The sequence below is a fragment of the Arachis hypogaea genome, chromosome 15 (genome assembly GCF_003086295.3).
Source record: "Arachis hypogaea cultivar Tifrunner chromosome 15, arahy.Tifrunner.gnm2.J5K5, whole genome shotgun sequence".
NCBI lineage: Eukaryota > Viridiplantae > Streptophyta > Magnoliopsida > Fabales > Fabaceae > Arachis > Arachis hypogaea.
The window spans coordinates 137,474,737-137,497,425 of NC_092050.1; the positions used below are offsets into that span (position 1 = coordinate 137,474,737).

Below are 22,689 nucleotides of genomic sequence, written 5' to 3' on the forward strand. Positions count from 1 at the left end.
ATTAGGAATTATCATCCTAAATATATGCATTTTGCCTTCCAAATCCAAACGGGTAAAAAACATTTGAGCTTGGATTGCAGCTACCTACCCAATTAGTAACCTCAGTAAAATCTATTCTTGAATGCTAAAACAATTGAAATCAAAGAACACAATAGCTATCCCAAAAAACTTATACTACATAAATAAATAAATAAAAAACAAAGATTCGAATTAAACTTAATTGATACCCGTAAGAAAAAAAAGAAAAAGAAAAAAAGTACATCACCAAGAACCTAGTCTCTCACACAACACAAAAATACAAAAACCAAAATAGTGAAAACCTTTGATCCAGAGCAAACAGCATCACCACCCTCAAAATTTTCAATTCACCAGCACAAACCAAACCACAATAGCTGCGAGGCAAAAGGAACAACAAAGGGAGGAAGCGTAGGTTGCTACCCCTCCAACACCACCACCATCTTCCACCTTCACCCATCAAAAAGCCTTTCCACGCAACAACATCAACAATAACAACACCACCATCACCAACGAATAGGCACTGCTACCGGGTTCTCTCTCTCTCTCTCTCTCTCTCTCCCTCTCTCCATTTTAAAAATTTCTTTCTTTTTGGGACCCCATTTTTTTGGGGGGACCCCATTTTCGTTTTCCTTCGTATTTCACCAAAAGAAGGTAAATGATTAAGGAACGTGAATGCACAGATCTTGATGGCAACTGGGTCGCGCTGAAAAATCCCAACTTCGCAAAAACCTTGCTTTTTATTTTTAATCTTTTATTTAGGCACTGGCGTAAAGATCTGTGGTACCCATTTCGTTGATTTCAGCTTTTCTTGTGTTTGCAGTGGTGCCGGATCGGCGATTGGGGTATCTATCTATCTCGAGAGCTTTGGCCGGCACCTTGTGTTGGCGGTTTTTGGTTTTTTGTTTTTTGAAGCAACAGCAAGCATCCTTTGACATAGGTTTCGTTGTTTTTAAGGAACAGAATCCAAGTTTGATAATTTTTATTTTGCTGTCCTTGTGGTTGTTGAAGGATTTTTCCTCTCTCCCCCCTCCTTTTTGTTGTGTTGGTGAAGAAACAAGGATTTAGTTTCTGGGGTATGTTTTTAGGTGCAATACCTGGGACTCATGATAGTTCTGCCACTTGGTTTTGATTGATACAAGAGGTAGGTGAGCTTTTGAAGTGCTCTCTCTCCAAACCTTGCGATTTTTTAAAATTTTTTAATGGGGGTGTTCATAAGAAAATAATTGTTGCTATATGGGAATGTGCATTGACGTCTTTTTGGTTGTGGTATTTATCTGTAGATTGGAATGGAAGTTCTTTTGTGGATGTTTTTGAAGTATTTGTGTGTGTTTTTATTTGTTTAGGTTGGTAGCAGCTTAGAAATGTCAGACCCAAATTCAGTTGATGTGATTTTGGAATTTCTGAGGAGGAACCGGTTCACCCGGGCTGAGGCAGCCTTGCGTAGTGAACTCGGCAACCGTTCTGATGTGAATGGGTTCCTTCAGAAGCTTAAATTAGAGGAAAAGGAATTGTGTAATGTGTCGCATGATGATAAGGGGACGACAGTGCTAGAAAGCCGTGGCTCGGATTCTCGTGATAGTGTTGATGGTTCTAAAGAGCTGATTGTGAAGGAAATAGAGTATGGAACTAGTAGAAATAATGTTGAAAGCAAACGGAAAGCTGCTGCTTCTACAGGGGAGCGTAATCAATCCAACGAAGTGGGTGGAACAAGTGACAAAAACTTCAGTTTCTCAAAGGGTTCGGAGGACAATCTTCTTGATTTGAACTCATGGAAGTTTGGCCCTGGAAATGGTCCAGCGGAGCCTTACCAAACTTATGGTGGGAGTGGGGCTAGTAATATGTTGAAGACCCCGATGTCTCAGCAATCAAAATCTCAAACAAGTGAAGCTGTTGATGCAGCCAACAGGAAAGCAAAATCTGGGGAGGAAAATGCTGTGCCTATGGAAAGAAATTCCACTTGGCTTGGAAGTAGTAGTAAAGCCACTGCTGAACCAAAGTATGAGCTCATTCAAAGCAAAGAACCTAGGGAACTGGATCGACAGCTAAAATTTAGTAGTTCTTCTCTGAAAGAGAACTTGGTCGATAATGCTTTGTCGAGAAATGATGATAATGTGAATTTGTCATTGGACCCGTGGAAAGATTGTTCCGTGAAGACTGTTTTCCCGTTCTCAACGGGAACAGGGGATGTGTCTACGAGCTATAATGGGTCAACTTATTTAGGCAGAAAAGAGGAGAAGAGAAAGGAAGAAACAAGTGATGCCAGAGCAGCAATAAAAGAGCAGGTGGATGAAGTGGGGAGGGCTTTGTACTTAGGAAAGTTGCAAGGCAGTTCCGAACAGAATAATTTCAGCAGCCTAAGTTTCCCTCTTTCACCAGAGAACCAGAAGGAAGAATTTCCTCGGCTTCCTCCTGTTAAAATCAAGTCAGAAGATAAGCAGTTGGCTATTAATTGGGAGGAGAAGTTTGAGCGCGATGGACTGTCCGCAAAACTCAGTGGTTCTACTGACAACACTTTGCTTATTGGGTCATATTTGGATGTGCCCATTGGACAAGAAATTAAAACTGCAGGTAAGCTTTTTTAACATCTTAAGAATATTATTAAATTGGTTAAAATATCATATCTTTCCATTATTCTTTGCAATTTAATTAGTTATTTCCTTTTATTTTGGGACTCAAATGTTGATATGATAGATTTACATGCTTGGTGACAATTTTCCCTTTTTCTGTCTAAGGATGTTGTTTCTTGTAGTTCTATTTCTTATGTTCCTTTGCAAACTAGACTTGATATTTCAAGTGTTGATCTATTTAGTTGGCTTCTTTGTATTATGAAGTTTGCAGTTGTGACAGTTTGACATACTTGTTCATTTCATGCCAATTGCTGTAACTCATTTAGCTAGTCCTTGTTAGATTTTCTTTTGGTTGATCAAGTTAGGATTTATGTTTGGAATGGATTTAGTTGCCATTTTGACTTTAGAGTTCAATTGGTGATTTACTCAATTCATGCTGTGGATTTTTTTCCTTAGTAAATTTGAATTTCGTTGAATGTTTTTGTTGTTTGAACTCTGTTCGTATGATCTTTTATTTGTGAGTGAATTCATTGCCTAATGTCAAGGACTTCATTTTCTCTCATTAGTTATTAGACAAGGTATTGATCAATAGAAAATAATGTAAATTTTTTATTATGGTACATCTTTCTCTCAATTCCTTTTCTGTTTTAAAGAGTTTACATTTTCCCTTTGCATTAATTGACTTTAAGGAAGGTTTGCTCTTTGCATTAATGGTGTTTTCTGACCTGTTTCGCCTCTAGAACTAACATAAGAAATTTGCACAAATTCAAAGATTGAATAAACTGTAAAATGCTTCCTGTATTTCATTATGCTTATTTTGTCCCAAAGACTGGCTTTGACTTTTTCATGGGTCTCAGGTATGAGGAGGCCTTCAGGGGGTAGTTGGCTGTCTGTGAGTCAAGGGATTGTAGAGGATACATCTGATCTTGTATCTGGTTTTGCAACAATTGGCGATGGGTTGAGTGAATCTATTGACTATCCAAATGAATATTGGGACTCTGATGAATATGACGATGATGACGATGTTGGGTACATGAGACAACCCATTGAGGATGAGGCCTGGTTTTTGGCACATGAAGTTGATTACCCTAGTGACAATGAAAAGGGGACCACACATGGAAGTGTTCCAGATCCTCAGGAAAGAGGTCCGGCCAAAGATGACGATGATGATCAGTCTTTTGCTGAGGAGGATTCTTATTTCTCTGGAGAGCAATATCTTCATGCGAAGAATGCCGAGCCAGTCACTGTTTCAGATGATCCCATTGGTCTTACGGTTACGGAAATGTATGGAGGAACGAATGATATTGACACAATTGGTCAATACAATGGACAATTGATTGACGATGAAGAATTGAATCTGATGCGAGTGGAACCTGTATGGCAGGGGTTTGTCTCCCAGACAAATGATCGCACCATGTTAGTAAATGGGAAGCTTCTAAATGATAGTGGAAGATCACGACTTGAAGATATCTGTATGGAAGATGATCAGCATGGTTCGGTTAGGTCAATTGGAGTGGGGATTAACAGTGATGCTGCTGACTTTGGCAGTGAAGTGCATGGAAGTTTGATTGGGGGTAGTAGTGAAGGGGATTTAGAATATTTCCGTGATCGAGATGTCGGGATTGGTGGCTCCAAACACAGTCATGATTTGGATAGCATTTCGAACAAATCGATAAAAAGCAAGAAGAAAAGTGACAAGAGTGAGTTGAATAAATACATCATTGGGGGTGATAAAGATGCACGCTTACAGATGAAAACAAATAATGATGTGAACTTCTCATTCCCCCAAACTTTAAATGATGGCCAGATTATTCAAGCTGGTCCCAGTAAGGCTCTATGGTCAAGTAGTTGTAATGTGGACGAAAGAGATGACCGTCTTAATGCATATGTGGGAACCAATGACATGCTTTCTTCTTGGAGGCGAAAGAGCAGCGATTCTTCTCCCGTTAAAAGTTCTAGGGATGATAATAATGCTAATATGGTAAGGTCAACAAACTCTTCGCCGACCACATTATCAAATTATGGGTATACTGAAACAGATCATGCCAAGCTAGAAGAGGATGAAAAAGGTGGCACTGAAAGGGAAGATGAACTAGGCGCCTCACTAGATGATGAAGAGGCTGCTGCTGTGCAAGAGCAGGTAAGGCAAATAAAAGCGCAGGAGGAGGAGTTTGAAACCTTCAATCTGAAGATTGTGCACAGGAAAAACAGGCATGTTCACTACATACATTTGCTGATATATATATGTTAATTTTATTTTATTTCCTTTTTGAAAAGTTTGCAAAGTATTTGAGGAAAGAAATATTTTACTAGATGTTGGAAACTATTGAAAAGTTTGGTACATTAGTGAATTGATCCATTAGTTTTTTTTTGTTTTTTGGTAGATACTTAGTATTTTATTTTTTCTTTTGATGGAAAAAGATAGGACATAAAAGATAGTACATTAGCCATGATTGCATAGATTCAAAAGGTGTAAATAGGATATAAAAGCTTTAGCTATGTAACAATGCATGCCGATCCCTTTGAATGTCAGCTAAACAGTTCTTTTTGTTGTTCATATCCTTCCTCCTTTGGCCAAGATAGTCTATCTGAACCTATGTTTGTTGCTATCAGAACTGGCTTTGAGGAAGACAAGCATTTCCATGTTGTTTTGAATTCGGTAATAGCCGGCCGTTATCATGTCACTGAGTATCTGGGATCTGCTGCATTTAGCAAAGCTATACAAGCTCATGACCTGCACACGGGCATGGATGTTTGTGTTAAAATTATAAAAAACAACAAGGACTTCTTTGACCAAAGCCTTGATGAAATCAAGCTTCTGAAGTATGTCAATAAGCATGATCCCGCTGACAAGTATCACCTTCTGCGATTATATGATTATTTCTATTATAGAGTAAGTGATCTTGGATGTGCTGTTGATCTTCAATCAATTTTTTATTTGGTCATGTTTGCATATATAAGTCTATTTATTTAATTTACTGAATTGTTATTCCCTTCTGCTGTTAAGTCTCTACACCATACATTATGTTAAATGGTTACCGAATCTGGGCTACACATTTCCATTATATTCCAAAATCTTATGTTAATTAATAACAATTTGAGCTTTGGCAGTTTCCATAGCATTACAGGACATGGTATAAATTGTCAGCACTGATTTCAATTTTTAGTTAAGTTGAATTATGTTATTATGTCTAATGAATTAAACTTCCTAATAAGAGTTCACTAAATATCTTTTGATTAGTGGTTCTATGACTGACTTTTCACATTTCATTCCTTTCCCCTTTTGTTATGCAGGAACATTTGTTAATAGTATGCGAGCTACTTAAAGCCAATTTGTACGAGTTTCATAAATTCAACAGAGAATCAGGCGGTGAAGTCTACTTCACAATGCCTAGATTACAGGTATGTTTGTTTACCTGTTTGATCTTAAGTTTTCCTTAACTGTTATCCTACTACTGTCATTATAAACTCTTCAATTTGTGTGTGCAGTCAATTACCATTCAGTGTTTGGAAGCACTTCAGTTTTTGCACAGCCTTGGACTAATACATTGCGACCTAAAGCCGGAGAACATTTTGGTTAAAAGCTATAGCAGATGTGAGGTGAAAGTCATTGATCTTGGAAGTAGTTGTTTTGAGACGGATCACCTTTGCTCCTATGTTCAGTCCAGGTCCTATCGTGCACCTGAGGTCATTTTGGGGCTTTCATATGACAAGAAGATTGATATTTGGTCACTTGGATGCATCTTGGCAGAACTTTGCACTGGCAATGTAAGTTTAATATATGATTAGATGGTAAATATGTATTCTCAAATCGCATTAAATTTAATATATCCTTCCAACCGATTAGTTTGTACCTAATATTCATTTCTGGTTCACACGGGAATTACTCATGTGAAATGTTTTCTTCTACATCTATTTCTCCCTGATGATGTTCTCTAGATGTTGGAAATCTTTCTCAAGTAAGTTTGGGATTGTTTTGTAGTAACATCAAATAATAAACTTGAAGCATGTTTTAGATGTGGAAGTGAAAAATAACTATACATCCCAAAAATGGAATCATAATAACTGCATAGTGCATAATACGCCTATTTTCCCGTTGCTTAATTCTCTCTTACCCATGTTTTTTTAGATGACTCTTTTGGTTGTTTTTGCTCTTGTTTAGAGGAACTGTTATCCTCCATCTTGTATCCTTCTTCGTCTTTGCCATGTGACACTCCACTAAATTTGTTGTAGGTTCTTTTCCAAAATGATTCCCCTGCAACATTACTCGCCCGGGTGATTGGGATCATTGGTCCAATTGATCAAAGTATGCTTGCAAAGGGACGAGATACATACAAGTACTTCACCAAAAATCATATGCTTTATGAACGGAATCAGGTACAAATTATATTTCTAATTTTTAGTGTATGAAACAGACTGGTCATCATTCCAGAAAAATGTTTATAATTTAGTTTTTGCCATGTTAAAAATGTAAAAGTGTTGCCATTACCTGTGCCCTTTACTTTCTTCAAAGAGTTTGACGGTAAAGATATATTTTTTACACAGGAATCCAACAAGTTAGAATACCTGATCCCGAAAAAGACGTCATTGAGGCATAGATTGCCTATGGGAGATCAAGGTTTCATTGATTTTGTTGCTCATTTGCTCGAGGTTAACCCAAAGAAGCGGCCCTCTGCGGCTGAGGCCTTGAAGCACCCTTGGTTATCATACCCCTATGAACCCATATCATCTTGAAGTATTCAGCAGTTTCTCTCTCTTTTGATGATGACGCTTAACCCCCTAAGTCGGTTAAAATACGACATTGAGATGGAAGGCACTGCTGCTATGCACTGCTGCTATACATTATTGCTGCTTCTCATCATCCATTTTAAAGATGATATGGAAAGATTTATGCCCTTTCACAACCCTGCAAAAATGCGTCGTTGAAAGGTGTTAGGTTTTCTCGGGTAATGCTTGTCTCCCTCCTCCTCCCCCTCCTACTCCTCAGTTCTTCAAATTGTATTCTAGTTAACCATGACTCAATGATGTAATATTTTTAACTCGAACGACGTAACGGTAGGTTGCGGATTTTCTTTCCTTTGTTTGCTGATATGGGGAGGGGAAATCTTTGATATCTTTGGCTTGTACATGATGTTGGATAATCCTTTTTAGGCTTATTTTAGTAGTATCTTGTGAAAGTAGAATGAATACCTATAAGATTTTGAATGGGGTTTGATTCCACTGTTGGAAGCACCAATTGGAAGCAAAGGTGGTGAAATATGATGAGAAATGGTTGACACATGCAAGTTTTTGAAGTCCCTGTTGGTTGGAATGCTATGAACCTATGAAGAACCTTCTCCAATTTGGTTTTTAATGGTTCTAGTTAATATTGGTAGCAAAAATGGGTTCAAAGTTCAACGAAGGTTGTGGACTCTTGCATTGCATGGCATTCGATAATTGTTTAATTGCATGGATGCCAAGATGAATTTCTGAATTAGCTTGTTTATCCCCAATTATTGCACCAACTTTTGTTTTTTGTTTCTCGTTAAAGTGTCATGTTTCATGTAAATATATTTCTTCTATTTGATACCACTTGTTTATGAAATTATGGTTTATAAACCAAGAGTAGTCATTGGTACGAATCAAAAGCAAAGATGAACCTATCGTCCTATCCTACTTGGGTTCTATATTGATTTTTTTTAAATGATATAATGTGTTTGGATTAATGTTTGCATCAAATTGATTTTTCAAACTTGATTTTGATAAAAAGTAAGTTTGTGTTGAGTGGTCAGCTCATTCGTCCGTTTAAGTAAGTGTTGGGGGTTCGAAGATTCGCGACGGATTAATCTTTACCCTGTCAGGTTGAGGGATACTGTGGGAAACAAAAAAAAAAAGAATAAGTTTGTGTAATGTGATTTATATTTAGTAATTTTTATGTTAAAATAAATTATAGTAAAATAAATATTATTTGAATGCACTACTCAAAATTACTTACATGAAAAATTATTAAAAGAGATATAAATTTAAATAATATTTTTATATTATTCTATCATTTTGTTTTAGATATTTAAATGAATCTTATTAATCAATTTTATAGTAAAAATTAATATTATTAAATAAAAAATAACATAAAAATTGATATTTTTTATAAAAACTAGAAATAATATATGAATAAACATATAGTTTAACATGTTAGTATAAATAAGTATTAAATTAAAGGATAAAATACTAATAAAATACATAAAAAATAATATAATATACTATACAAAATTAATACATAAGAACGCCATTATTTATGCTGCATGTAATTAATAATTTGATCCCTAATCAAGTCTCAAACATGGTTCATTTCTGTAGAAGAGCTAACAGTTAAAGTTTGATTAGAACTTTCACCAACATGATTATCATCTTTTGCATCAAGAATGTATATTCATATTGATTGAATTAATATCTGTTTCAGAATGTCTTCTAAAGTTATAAATAACCATGATTGTACATACTATTTGAACTTGAGTTTTAATTTTGAACTTGGACATCCTCTCTATTGTACCTCTTAAACTTGAGTAATAATAATTGAACACTTCATTATAATTTGTAAATCCAGAAAAAACCTAAAATATGCAAGATGATAACGCATATTTATATGGACCAATATATTCTTTTGGTGTTAGATAACTGACATCTATCAAATAATATTTACCTAATAAATAATAAAATTAGTTACATATCATATGATAACTAAGTAAATATAGCTCATTTGTAAGAATATTATAGAAAGCAACATGGAGGAGGATGTGAAAAATTTATAGTAGGAGTTATAATAGCATCGTCAAATATAGTGCGTTATGCGCAGTGCCTTCCCATCTAAAGATTTAGGTAATGCAAAAATAAAGCACATATTCCAATCACACACGGCTATTATATTTTGTGTTGGATATCATTTTTTTTCTAATAAAATTAGGTTGTTCACTTGGACTAACTATACATGGAATATAAGTACCATCAATTGCTCCTATAGCATTTAAAAAATAAAATGACCAATATCGTTGATCATTTCTTATTTTTCTATGAACATTCTGAAACCTTGGATAAGATGGTTTAATATATTTAATAGACAACCTCAAGCAAGCAACCAATACCTCATGAAAATATCTAATAAAAATATCTATTTATGGTCTCTCTAGAGTATTGAAACCTTTCTTGTATCATCCTATTACCTGTTTCATGACCAACCGTATTTAAGAATATTGCAACCATCTCTTAAAATCCCTCCACTTTGTGCATTTTAGGCCATTGTTTAACTAATTCAGTACAAAATTGAAAAAAAAAACATGTTTTTTCTATCCAAAACATTTCATAACGAATGCCATGACCACATAGAATTTCTTGCACCATGAATGACCTATTTGTTTACTAGTCCTGCATGATTCTTTACATAAATAATTGACTGTATATTAACCAATCAATGCACTAATATTTTTAATCTCATATGTATCTTCTTTTATAATAAAAAATAATTTTGATTCTTTATTTTGTTCTTTTTCAATATCTTCAAACAAATGCTCTATGTTCATTTCAAATTAATTAACTTTTATTAAGTCCTACATGAAGACATAAATAAATTCTTATAATCATAACAATATCAAAGTAAGAAATAAATGGTATATCATAAGAACAATAATTAAGTACGATAAGCAATATATTATAAGACAATAATACATAAATAACACACAATTTTTTTCTATTATTTTATCATAGTATGACATAAATTTATGGCCAAATTAAAATGGACTACAATAATAACTTAATTAGTTTTGCATGAATGATAGTGCATTATAAGCCGCATATTTGAGCAAATCTAACAATCTTTGCTCATGTTCTTTTAAGGACACAAACATTTTTCTAGCAGGCTTAAACATCATTAGTTCACAACAACAAATATGAAAATTAGGACCACTAGTAATTATTACAACAAGAGCAACACAAGAAACAAAGAGATTAAGAACTGAATTACTTGCTTTATTGAAGAAGAGTGAATTAACATTGTATGTACAAGAGAGGAAGGAACCTGTATTTATACAGGTACATGAGGAAGCTTCCAGAAAATAGAAAGCTAACAAAACCCTCACGGCTTATAACAGAAGCTAGAAATTGATAACAAACTATAACTACCCTTCATTTCCATTGTCTATATTTCCCTTAATACCCCCCTCAAACTTATCAAACTTGATGGAGAGGAATTTTATAAAGATGTCAACAACTTGTTCTAAGGAAGGGATGTGCACTATGTAAAGTTATTTTTGATTAACAAGGTCTCTTAAGAAATGTAGATCAAGCTCAAGATGTTTGAGCGATTGTGAAGTATAGGATTTGCAGCTAGGAGGCATGCTAACTGATTATCACAGTATATGGTGGGGGGAATTCGTTGAGGGATTCGTAACTCAGTAAGAAGTTGTTGAATGGATATAATTTCTGATTGAGTAGAGGCCAGCGACCTGTATTCTGCATCAGTGCTGCTCCTTCTTAGTTTGCCTTGTTTTTGGCACTTCCATGAGACCAAATTGTTACCCAGGTAGATGCAGAACTCAATTACAAATTTTCGATCATCCATATCGCTAGCCTAGTCTGCATCTGCATAGGCCAGAATTCAAAAATTAGAACACTTAGTTAACACTAGGCCATGAGAAACTGTACCTCTTAGATATTGAAGTATGCGTTTGAGAGCTTTCCATTGTTGAATAGTTGGATGCTGCAAAAACTGAGACACACAGTTAACAGAAAAAGCTAAATCAAGTCTAGTTGTAGTTAAATATTGTAAAGTTCCTACAAATGACATATACAATTTTGGGTTATCAAAGGGATCAGAATCATTGACAAATAACTTAAGATTAGAAAGCATTGACCAGTTTGAGTTAGTAACTCTAAGGCATATTTCTCTTGAGATAGAAGAATGCTGCCATCATTATGATAAATGACTTCAAGACCCAGGAAGAAGTTGAATTTTCCCAGATCCTTCAGAGGAAAAATAGTGTTTAGTTTAGCTATCAAATCTTCAATTTCTTGAGCATTGTTGCCGGTAATCAGCCAATATATTCTACATAGATTAGCATATAAGTAATGGAATTTGGAGTATGTCTAATAAAAAGAGAAGTATCAGACACTGTACTATTGAATCCAAAGTGTTGTAGGGTAGATTTTAAAGTGAGAAACCATGCTCTTGGTGCCTGTTTAAGGCCATAACGAGCTTTATTCAATTTGCAAACCAAATTAGCATTTAAGTGTTCATAGTCCTCAGGTTGTGTCATATAGACTTGTTCAGTGAGAATGCCATTCAAAAAGGAATTATTAAAATCAAATTGCCTCATAACCCATCCTTGATATAAGGCAATGCTTAGCACAATTCTCAGAGTGTTTGGGGGGGGGGGGGTGTCTAATTACAGGGGAAAAAATTTGTTCATAATCGATCCCTTCAATTTGATGAAAGCCTTTAGCAACAAGCGCTTTGTACCTCATAATATCACCTTTGCTATTTCTTTTAATAGCAAAAACCTATTTGTTGCCAATGATAGTGGCATTAGGAGGTGGAGAAACTAATGTCCATGTTCTACACTGCATTAATGCTTGATACCCAGCATTTATAGCAGCTTTTCTGATGCCGGGAGATTTCGGGGAGGAATCAAGTGAGATAACATAAGATGAGAAGACACCACAACCAACTCAAAACCTTAAGGTGTCAAATTAATGGGTCTCTCATCTCATAAACTCCTCACTCTTCCTTGCTTTCTTTGATGTGGGACTAACTTCATGCACTCCTCACATTTGCAACATTAACATAAACAAACCTCTTTTTCACTTATTGGGATGATGTTAGTATTGTGTTGAGGCCTGGAAGATGGAAAAGCACTCTGAGAATGTTGTGTTGTACTTACACTGTCATTTGTAGTATGTTGTTGTTCAGGGCTGGGAATTAATGATAGTCTGAATATTACTGGTATTAGGAATAGAACTTATGGACATAAGAGAAAAAGAGGGATTAGTAGTCACAGTGTCTTGGTTAGTAGCAGATGGAAGAATATTAGTATGATCAAATAATTCAGCATAGGAAAATTGTGTTCATCAAATTGCACATTTCTTGATAGATATATTCTACCAGATTTAGTCATGCATTTAAAACCATGATGACTGCTATCATAGCCTAGGAAAATGCATTTCTCAGATCTAAGCGGCAACTTATGTTTATTATATGGTCTTAGGAAAGGAAAACAAACACAACCAAATATTTTTAATAGAGTATAGTCTAGTTTTTTATTGTACAGCTTTTCAAAGGGTGACATATAGTTAAGAATGCTAGTAGGTAACCTATTTAATAGAGAAACAACAGTTGAAATGAATCCTCCCAAAATATCATGGGTAAAGTAGTAGTAAAAAATAAGGATAGATCTATTTCAGTGATACTTCTATGTCTTCTCTCAACATTACCTCGTTAATGATGAGTATAAGGACAAGAAAACCTTTGCCTTATTCCATGTTTCTGTAAAAATGAAGTAAAAGCTATAGATTTGAATTCCATACCATGGCCAGTTTGTATAGATTTGATTTTGCAGCTTGTTTGTGTCTCCATCAAATTTTTATACACTTCAAAGGCTGTTAGAGCTTGAGATTTGTTTGTTAGAAGGAACAAGTAAGAATATTTGGTATAAGCATCAACAAAGCAAACATAGAACCTATATCCATTTCGAGAAGCGATGGGAGAAGGTCCCTAAATATCTGCAGAAACAATTCTAAGGGAGTAGTATATTGTGTGTCAATGGAGTAAAAGGGAATAGAGTGCATTTTTGATTTGGTACAAGTCTCACGCATTTTATTTGGCACATATTTAGGTGTTAGAGTCAAGCCACATTGCTTAAGAACCTTAATAACAGTGGCTATGTCAGTATGGCCTAAATGTTTGTGCCATAGTTCATATATGTCATATTTATTTGAGCTAGCAAGCATTGTTATTTTTTTTATTTTGATTGTTACCAAAGGTAAAACTACGGTCATTAGTGGATATATTGCAAGTGGAATTCAGAAAAAATGGACTTTCAGTACTGGAACTAGAAGAAAGTATAGAGTTACAAGAAGATGAATTTGAATTGAAAGGCATACTAGGTATAGCTATGTTATTACAGACTCTTTGATCTTTACTACTGAGAGATTCTTTATTCAAAGAAAGATTTTTAGGAACAAGCAGATTGTCAAACACATATATGCGCCCTTTAGTTTGGCCCTTGAGAAGCAGATTCTTAATTAAAAACTGATCACGTACAAGCACAGTATGAGATCAAAATTAAAAAAATACATTGTTGTCAGCAGCAAACTTAGACACACTGAGCAGATTTTGAGTGATTTGAGGGACATATAATAAATTGAGCAATTCATAACTCACATTATTCAATTTTTCAACTAGGTAAGATGAGCCAGAGTTACGAATTTTGATACCTGTACGATTACCTCCATAGAGCCTGTCCGAGTCTGCAATGCTTGGTGTGGAGGATAGTAAATTTGATGGATCAGCTGTAACATGGTGACTAGCACCAGAATCAGGAAACCATGCAGTATTATTTGTAGAAGTAGGCACTGTGTAGTAAGCTCACGGTTGATGAAAAGATGGAGAGGGTGGTGAAGGCATGGAATTGGAGTAGGGAACCTCTGTTGGTGATGCATGGGTACCATACCATTGTTTTGTTGGAATTGCTGGTCAAAGTGAGCCTGAGTAGGGAACCTCTGTTGCCGAAGATGAAAGTGGGCATCATTTAGTTTTTTATAATGTACTTTTTCTAGTTGTATTTTTTTCATTTTTCCTATGATTCACTTGTTGTGTTGAGCTCTTCCTTTCTAAAAAAAAAAAAATGAAAATAACAATTTTAAACTCCATGTCCTCTTACCGTTAAATAATAATTTAATTAAATTTATCAAATTATTTAATAGTTCTTAATTATTAATTTCATATGAAGAGAATTTTCTAATTTTAATTAATGAAAAAAATGACAAACTGTTTTTATCTAAATTAGTTTTCAAGATATTCCTAGACGTATCAGTCTCCAACAAATTTTAATAGATTTGTGAATTTCAAATAATTATTTACATTCGTCTAATTGGTCATTCTGTCTACTCCATCCGTCAAATCCTAATGATACTCAGCAATCACATAGAGCAAGACATAATATCATAGAAAATGAATATAGTCAGACATATTAGTCGCACCAAATGATATTATTAGTTAGATTAACCCTTAAAAAATGATGTTTTTACGTTAGAAAATTATATGTTACAGATCTAAATCTGTACAGATTTAAAGATTTGTTTCCTTAAACCACACTTTCTAAAGTCACACTTTTTACTTAAAACCGTAGCTCTTCACAAAGAAAAACGTCACCTAATGAAAAAAAGTAAATTAGAAGATTTAAGAGAAGAAATAATTAAGTTATCGAAATTAATAGATCAAAAATTAATGATTTTAACTAATGTTAACTGTAATGACACCGAATTCTTAAAATCAATACAAAATGATTTTTCTCAAAATCTTTATTTTACTATAAGTTTTATTGAAGGACTTCAAAAACCTGAAAAAACTTATTTTTCACACGGAATTTCTAAGAAATGTTACCATGGAAATGATTCCCCACATCTTTATCATACTTTTAACCCACAATTAAATTCTATAGTAGATATGCTTGAGGAAATATTAGTATCTATAAAATTTCAAAGAAATAAGGAAAAAGAAAATCCCAAAGAAGAAAAATTTCAAAATATAATCAACATAATAGATTTAAAAGTAAAACCACCACTAAAATTATGAATATTGAAGAAAAATTAGAAGAAGTTACAATGCTTTTTAAACAATTAAAAATGGCTCAAGAAAATAATATTATGGAACAGGGATTTCAGATAGAAGAAGAATTAGTAAATTCTGAAAATATAGAAAATGAAGAACACATCCTAGATTATTCAAGTGACGAAGAACCAGCAATTCCAATACAAGTAAAAAATGAAGCTGGAACATCTAGGGATAATCAATCTCAATTTAAATGGGAAATAGGTTTTGATAATTATGCTTTTAAAAAAGGATTTATAAATAAAGATTCAAAATATACAAAAACACCATCAAAATACGTTCCTAAAATCCAGGAAATGGAAGGAGAAAGGATGCTCGATTTAGACTGTAAAAAGAATGAAAAAGAAATTTTCGAAAACTGGTTGAATTCCTTCTTATTAGAAGCCTTTACTAATCCAAAACTTAATGAATTATCTGGAAGAGATATTTGGAATTACATAGGGTTTCATACTAAAGGAGCTATAAGAGATTATATGACATCAATAGAAAACCAAATAATAGAAGAATTAGCAACAAAAACAACAGCTTATGATAAGATATTATATATAATGATGATTCTATATAAAGAATTTTTTGGAAAAAATATTATAGATCATAAACAAGAAGTCTATAATAAAGAATATCAAGAAGCAAAAAAATCATTTAGCTAACATTCAGATATATGATCTATGTAATGTGGAGTCTTATATATGTGAATATAGAATACATTATTACAAATTAAAAGAAGAAGATAAAAATCATTATCTTAGTATGTATATAACAAAACTTCCATATCCTACTAATGAATTTATTATGGGAAGATTTATAAGAGAAATAAATAGAGGAACAATTGAAAATAATTTTGGTGGAGCAACCTCTGCAATAAGAGAGGAAATAAAAGAACGTTGTATGCAAGAAGCAACTCAAAAAAGATTTGCAAATATAATTAGAATTTGCTGTCAGGATAATGAAGAGATATCTCAAAAATATGGTCTTAATAAAAATTTTCAAAGAAAAAGAAAATACTATCCAAACTGGAGAAAAAAGAGGTATTTTAGAAAAAGAAATAACAATAAAAACAAAAGACAAAAAAGTGATTATTGCCCGAATAAAAAAGAAAATTGTAAGTGTTGGTATTGCCAAGAAGAAGGACACTATGCAAATGAATGTCCGAAAAAGAAGGATAAAAAGGATCTTACTAAACAAATAGAAATTGCTAAGTCCTGTTTTATGGAACCATTAGAAGAATCTGATGATAACTTAGACTATATTTTTGAATATGTCTCGGAAACAGACTCAGAGACTGAGTAATAATGCTACATTTATTACTATAAAAATAACAGAAAAGTTTATAAATGCTTTCATAGATTCTGGAGCAACACAATGCTTTGCTAGTTCAAACATAAAACTTGATTGGAAAAAATTAAAGAAACCATTAAGAGTTAGAATAGCTGACAAATCAATACATAAAATTAATCAAAAAGCAGAGATGGTTGAAATTTTTATTCAAAATTATAGGTTCATTGTTCCATCTATATATATGTTAGACTCTGGCATGGATTTTATCATAGGAAATAATTTTTTAAAGTTATATCATCCATTCATTCAAGAATTAACATATATAGTTTTAAAAGCTCCACACGATTCTTCAATAAATCAAAAATCAAAACGTATAAAAATACCAACTACTACTATAGATAAGATCTTAAAATTTAAAATATTTTCTATATTAGAGACATGTTATTTAAATTTATACTTTCAGATAAATATCCCAAAAAATAATCTTGAAATAAAGATAGAAGAATTTTTGGATGAAATCTGTGCTGAAAATCCTTTAGATATTAAAAATACAAATAACGAATTAGTAAGTATTAAATTAAAAGATCCTACAAAAGAGATAAATGTTCCAAACAAAATTCCTTATTCCGCAAGAGATAGAGAAGAGTTTTCATTAGAATGTAAAGATCTTTTGGAAAAAGGAATTATAAGATTAAGTAAAAGTCCTCATGCGGCTCCAGCCTTTTATGTCGAAAACAATAATGAAATTAAAAGGGGAAAACGAAGAATGGTTATTAACTATAAGAAGATGAATGAAGCAACTATTGGTGATGCTCATAAACTTCCAAGAAAAGATTCTATTTTAGAAAAAATCAAAGGAGCAACTTGGTTTTCATCTCTTGATGCAAAATCAGGATATTGGCAACTTCGTTTAGACGAAGAAACAAAGAAATTAACTGCTTTTACTTGCCCAACAAAAGAATCAACAAGTGTATTGCTCTATGAATGGAATGTATTACCATTCGGATTAAAACAAGCCCCAGGTATTTATCAAAGATTTATGGAAGAAAATCTAAAAGAGTTAAATGAATTTGTTTTAGTGTACATTGATGATATACTAATTTTTACAAAACAGGATAAAGAAGATCATCTTCAAAAATTATTAATAGTTTTAGAAAGATGTAAAGATAAAGGATTAGTTCTTAGCAAAAAGAAAGCAAGAATAGCAAAACAAGAAATAGAGTTTCTTGGATTAATTCTATCCACTCAAGGAAAGCTAAAACTACAGCCAAATGTCCTAGAAAAGGTAAATTTATTTCCTAATAAAATAGAAGATAGAAAACAATTACAAAGATTTTTAGGGTGTATAAATTATATTTCTGATCAAGGATTTTTAAAGAATATAACAGAATACACTAAAAGCTTATTTCCAAAAATAAGTACTAAAAAAGAATGGAAATGGGATGAAAAAGATAGTATGCAAATTCAAAGGATTAAAGAATTATGTGAAAAACTTCCAGAACTTTATATTCCAGAAGAAAATGACTACTTAATAGTAGAAACAGATGCTTCAGACATAACCTGGTCAGGATGTCTAAAAGCTAAGAAGGCTATAAAAAGTTTGGAACAAGAAAAAGAATCACTAGATTCTAAATATTCCCCAAAGGAATTACTTTGCAGGTATATTTCAGGGACTTTTACTCCAACAGAACAGAGATATACTACTCATGAAAAGGAAACTCTAGCAGCAATTAAATCTCTTAAGAAATGGAAAATTGATTTACTACCCAGAGAATTTACATTAAGGACAGATTCAAGTTACCTAACAGGTTTCATACGATATAATTTAAAAGTTGATTATAATCATGGACGATTGGTAAGATGGCAATTATTTTTGTTATAATATCCAATAAAAATTGAATATATTAAAGGTGACAAAAATGTTATTACAGATACATTAACAAGAGAATGGAGTTCGTCTACAACGCATTAGATCAAGAAATTCAGAAATATGAACAAGAACTCGAAAAATGCAAGCATTGTCAGCAAATAAGGACACAGATCCAATCCCTCAAGAAGGCCATCGAAGCAATGAAATCAACACAACAACCAAAACCATCAGAGCTCAGCCAGCTAAGCGTGGTGGACAAATCAGGTGAAGAAAAAATTCCAGAAAATAAAACAATTGCTGAAATTATCAAAAAATCCACCCAAGATAAAAAATATTATGTAATTTATAATGGCCCCATGAAAGGAGTATATGATGCCTGGGAAAAAGCAGCACCATTCACACACCAGTCAAAGATAATTCATAAAGGAGGATTCCTAACACTGGAAGAGGCAAAGAAATCCTTCAAGGAATATGAAGCTCTTCATCCAGAGCAAACCCTAAAAAGAGCAGATAAAGCTCCAATTCAAACCCAGAGAACAGGGATAATAAGAAACATTCCTACAAGGGCTGAAATCAAGGAAAAGAAAAGGGTCTGTAGATCTAATCTCAGAGAAACCCTTAACATAGTCCTGAATTACTGAAGAAAAAAGGGCAATTTTGGGATATTATCCTGTTGCCAAAGAACAGCTAACAAAGCTGGTTATATTTCCAGATGCTTCCCCATCTGACACCTATCAGTTTTTCCAGTATGGATTAATTGATACAATCTTAATTTTTAATGATCTAAAAATTATTAGTGAGTTCCCTACAGGATTCGTTGATGCAGTGAAGAGATTTAAAAATATGATTGACAACGTAAATCCAAGGGATATATCCCTAAAATTTACGAACAGTCAACCTATTTTTAATGAAGAAGAAGAATGCTTGGTTCCAGCATACCAAGTAATATTCATGTCCGTCTTCCCAGGAAATTTTCAACCAATTGATCAAGTTCAAGATTTAACAATCTACAGTCATGAAGGAAGGCTAGCCAGCACACTAGCAAGGGTCTTCGAAAGAACTCAAAAGATAACAAGGGAATCTCACACAAGAATTAATTATAAAAGCAGAAATACTTTGCTTGTGTCTAGTAAAAGGAATGAAATTGAAGAAAGAGAGATGAGACTCTTAGTGGAATTTGAATCAGCATTCTACAACTTAACTGGACTCTTAGAAAAGCTTCCCGAAGGGATAAAGAGGAATCTCTGCTATTTGATAAAAGACAGAGAAGACCACAAGTGCCAGCTATGTGTCTCAGAGTTATCTGAAGAAAGCAATAATGAAACGGAATCAACCCACATGATAAAGGAAGAAGACAACGCATCTGAAGGTCACATAATGAAAGAGGAAGACAGCACATCTGAAGCATCTCTCAACATTATTGCATAGTGACGTAAGCGCTTAGGTCATAGAGCACCAACAATGTAGCTGGTGCAAGATAATAAACAATGACGTAAGCAATGACGTCATAAGAAGGGTAAGGATGAGAATTGTCCATCAGACCCAACCATTATAAATAGGTTGCTTAGGCAATTGTAGAAGGCATCAGACAATAGGAAGCAGGAGGCTAAGAGTACTCATATGCTAGGAGAGCAAGGAGGAAGCTGCCGAGGCGATTCTATAGTCTGAGGAAGAATCCCCTTAGGGAAAAATAGTTCTAAACTCCCCTCTGGAGTTAAGTAGCTACAATCTCCCCTCTGGAGATAAAAACCCCTTATGTAAAATATACTGAATAAAGGAAGTTTTTCTCCAGAAAGGTACATCTTCATTCTAGTCTTTCAATTATGAATTATTTAGAAAGTTTAGAATTAACAGAAGAATCTGATTATTATAGATTAACTGCTTTATTAGATAATGAAAAGCAGGCTGTTCTAAAAACAGAATTAAATCTCAAATCAAATGAAAATTTTAATAAACAAAATCTTTTAAAAGAAGTTTTTAACAGAAAAAATATAATATACTATGGAAAAATTCAACTTGAAGCTCCTATAAAAATAAAATCTGCCAATGGAGAACTTGAAATAGCTTTGATAAATAATGAAGAATTGAGTAAACAGATTGAGAAAATTAAGGATCAACAAAAAAGATCTAAAATTGGATGGATTCATATTAGTACTATACAAGTCTTAATTAAATCTACATATATGAAAGGAATTAATTCACCAATAAGTTTAGCAATCTGTGACAAAAGAATTACTGATGACCCAATAGATCAAATAATTGGAATTGTTCATGGAAATTTGGCAAACGTAAATGTTAAATTTAATGCCCATCTTGGTTATGCTATACCTTTATCAACTGAAAATCTTGGAAGATCTGTAAGTTTGGCTTATAAATTTCATAGAAAGAATCTAATGGAACAAGATGATGAACCATTTTCAATTACATATGCAATAAATTATGCTTTAACAAATAGCCATCATAGTATAATATTTAAAAACAGAGAAAGAATTTATGTCGATGAATTATTTCAGAAAATTGTAAAAACAGAAATACCAAAATATAAAGCTATTGAAAATTCAGTTCTATTACTAAAAGAACCATAAGGAAAATTGGTTTCATCAAATTTTCAAATAAGAGAATCTAAAATTAATAGTTCCTTAAGTTTATCTAAGTTAAAGATTAAAGAAGAAGATTCTGAAATAAAAGAATTAACAAAAAAGGTCGAAAAATTAAATGAAACCCTAAATACTAAATTATGACAATAAATAAAGAAGAAATATATGTAACTTATCAAGATAAGAAACAAGAGCTCTTTGAAAAAGAAAATCGTTTGAATTATTTGCAGTTCTCTGAAATAAATCAAAGAGCATTTAAAGCTCTAAAAATAATCTATGACAAGTTAAAAAGAGAAGTTGAAGAGTTAGAAAAATTAATAGTGTAAGACCCGGTTAATTAACGGCTAATTAACCCATATATGAGAATTTATTCTAGAAAGCCAAAAATGATATTTTTATGGCTTAATATGATAGAGGAAATTGAGACGAGAATTTCGGTACCAATTTTATGGAAATCGGACCAAGATTGGACCGAACGGGCCAAACCGGTCCAACCGGACCCAAAGTGGGCCCTTGGCCCAACTAAACTAAACCAAAACCCTAGTTTTCAGCACTCTCTCTCCTCACAACACACTCAAACACGCTGAAATTGAAGAGAGGGGAGGAAGAACACTCTCTCAAGTTCTTTCTCTCACTTGATCTTCAAACCACCATAACTTTTGATCTAGAGCTCCGATTGCCGCTCCGTTTGTGGCCACGCGTTCACCGCGGAGAGCTCTACAAAACCCATACAACTAATCTTGAGGTAAGCCACGTGTTTCTGTTCGAAATTCCAGCCCTTATTTTCGAGTTTCATGGGTAAAATGTTGAGACTTTGGGTTCTTTGATGTTATAGGACCCAACTCTCTTGAAGGAGAAGGTTAATCTTGTCTCCTTGGACCTTGGGTGTGGTAAGATTCTCAACCCTAGTGTGATTTTGTTGTTCTATGATGTTTGGGTTTTGAGATGTTGTGTATGGGTATGATGGTTGTGGCTTAGGTTGTGTATGTGTGGGTATTGGAGCTTGATTGGTGACTTTGAAAAGCTTAGAAAGGGTTTGGTGGTGAAAAATCTGTTCTTGGAGGTGTTGAGGCCTTGAGAGCTTGTGGATAAGTGGTTTGGAAGTGCTCCGGGGGAGTTTGGGAAAATCGGCTAAGGTATGGTTTCGGTTTCCCGTATCTAATATGTAATGTGGTAGGAAATACTTAGGCTAGAGGCCCTAAGATAGGCATTAAATTGTTGATGTTGTTGAATGATTGAGATATATGATGTGGTCATATATGTGATGATGATTATTAATGCCTTAGTGGTATGATGTATGAGAAATATGCATGTTGTGATATATACTTGATGATTGGTTATGGTTGAATTGTGGGTTGAACCATGTTGATGGTGAGTATGATGTTGATTGTGTACAATAATAATTTATTGGAATTGGTGTTGTTGAGAATTGGCATGAGGAATAGCATATGATATGTCAATGTGTTTGAGTTTGAGCCACTTGGGTGAAGTGGGGTAAAATGA

At 33.5% G+C, this 22,689-nt stretch overlaps 2 protein-coding genes across 4 annotated transcripts; one reads left to right on the forward strand and one right to left on the reverse strand.

Moving 5' to 3' along the window:
* The first annotated feature begins 212 nt into the window (after nucleotides 1-212).
* LOC112750852 (uncharacterized) lies at nucleotides 213-8,183 on the forward strand. Of its 2 annotated transcripts, XM_025799741.3 has the most exons (9): nucleotides 234-548; nucleotides 839-1,159; nucleotides 1,362-2,586; nucleotides 3,443-4,796; nucleotides 5,199-5,478; nucleotides 5,880-5,987; nucleotides 6,075-6,353; nucleotides 6,819-6,962; nucleotides 7,131-8,183. In XM_025799741.3, exons 3-9 carry the CDS (start codon nucleotides 1,380-1,382, stop codon nucleotides 7,317-7,319), a joined length of 3,561 nt encoding a protein of 1,186 aa, XP_025655526.1. In that variant the 5' UTR covers nucleotides 234-548; nucleotides 839-1,159; nucleotides 1,362-1,379; the 3' UTR covers nucleotides 7,320-8,183. The 2 variants fall into 2 exon arrangements, with proteins under 2 accessions (XP_025655525.1, XP_025655526.1); XM_025799740.3 differs by lacking the exon at nucleotides 839-1,159 and having other exon boundaries at nucleotides 213-548.
* A 2,379-nt stretch (nucleotides 8,184-10,562) lies between these two features.
* Nucleotides 10,563-14,378, reverse strand: LOC112750853 (uncharacterized). 2 transcript variants are annotated; one of them, XM_025799743.2, is made up of 3 exons: nucleotides 14,046-14,378; nucleotides 11,259-11,313; nucleotides 10,563-11,195 (listed from the first exon to the last, which is right to left on the reverse strand). In XM_025799743.2, the coding sequence occupies exons 1-3, from the start codon at nucleotides 14,277-14,279 to the stop codon at nucleotides 11,185-11,187; spliced, it is 300 nt and encodes a 99-aa protein (XP_025655528.1). In that variant the 5' UTR covers nucleotides 14,280-14,378; the 3' UTR covers nucleotides 10,563-11,184. The 2 variants fall into 2 exon arrangements, with proteins under 2 accessions (XP_025655528.1, XP_025655527.1); XM_025799742.2 differs by having other exon boundaries at nucleotides 11,259-11,322.
* Nucleotides 14,379-22,689: the final 8,311 nt, after the last annotated feature.

Bases quoted from the DNA above. Each gene is read 5' to 3' on its own strand.
- LOC112750853 (XM_025799742.2), bottom strand. From the start codon at position 14,279: ATGGTACCCATGCATCACCAACAGAGGTTCCCTACTCCAATTCCATGC. The intron at 11,323-14,045 runs GTATCAAAATTC...TGTGTGTCTCAG, and splicing joins CTATGGAGGTAATCGTACAG to TTTTTGCAGCATCCAACTAT.
- LOC112750852 (XM_025799740.3), top strand. From the start codon at position 1,380: ATGTCAGACCCAAATTCAGTTGATGTGATTTTGGAATTTCTGAGGAGG. The intron at 5,479-5,879 runs GTAAGTGATCTT...TTTGTTATGCAG, and splicing joins ATGATTATTTCTATTATAGA to GAACATTTGTTAATAGTATG. The intron at 6,963-7,130 runs GTACAAATTATA...TTTTTTACACAG, and splicing joins TGCTTTATGAACGGAATCAG to GAATCCAACAAGTTAGAATA.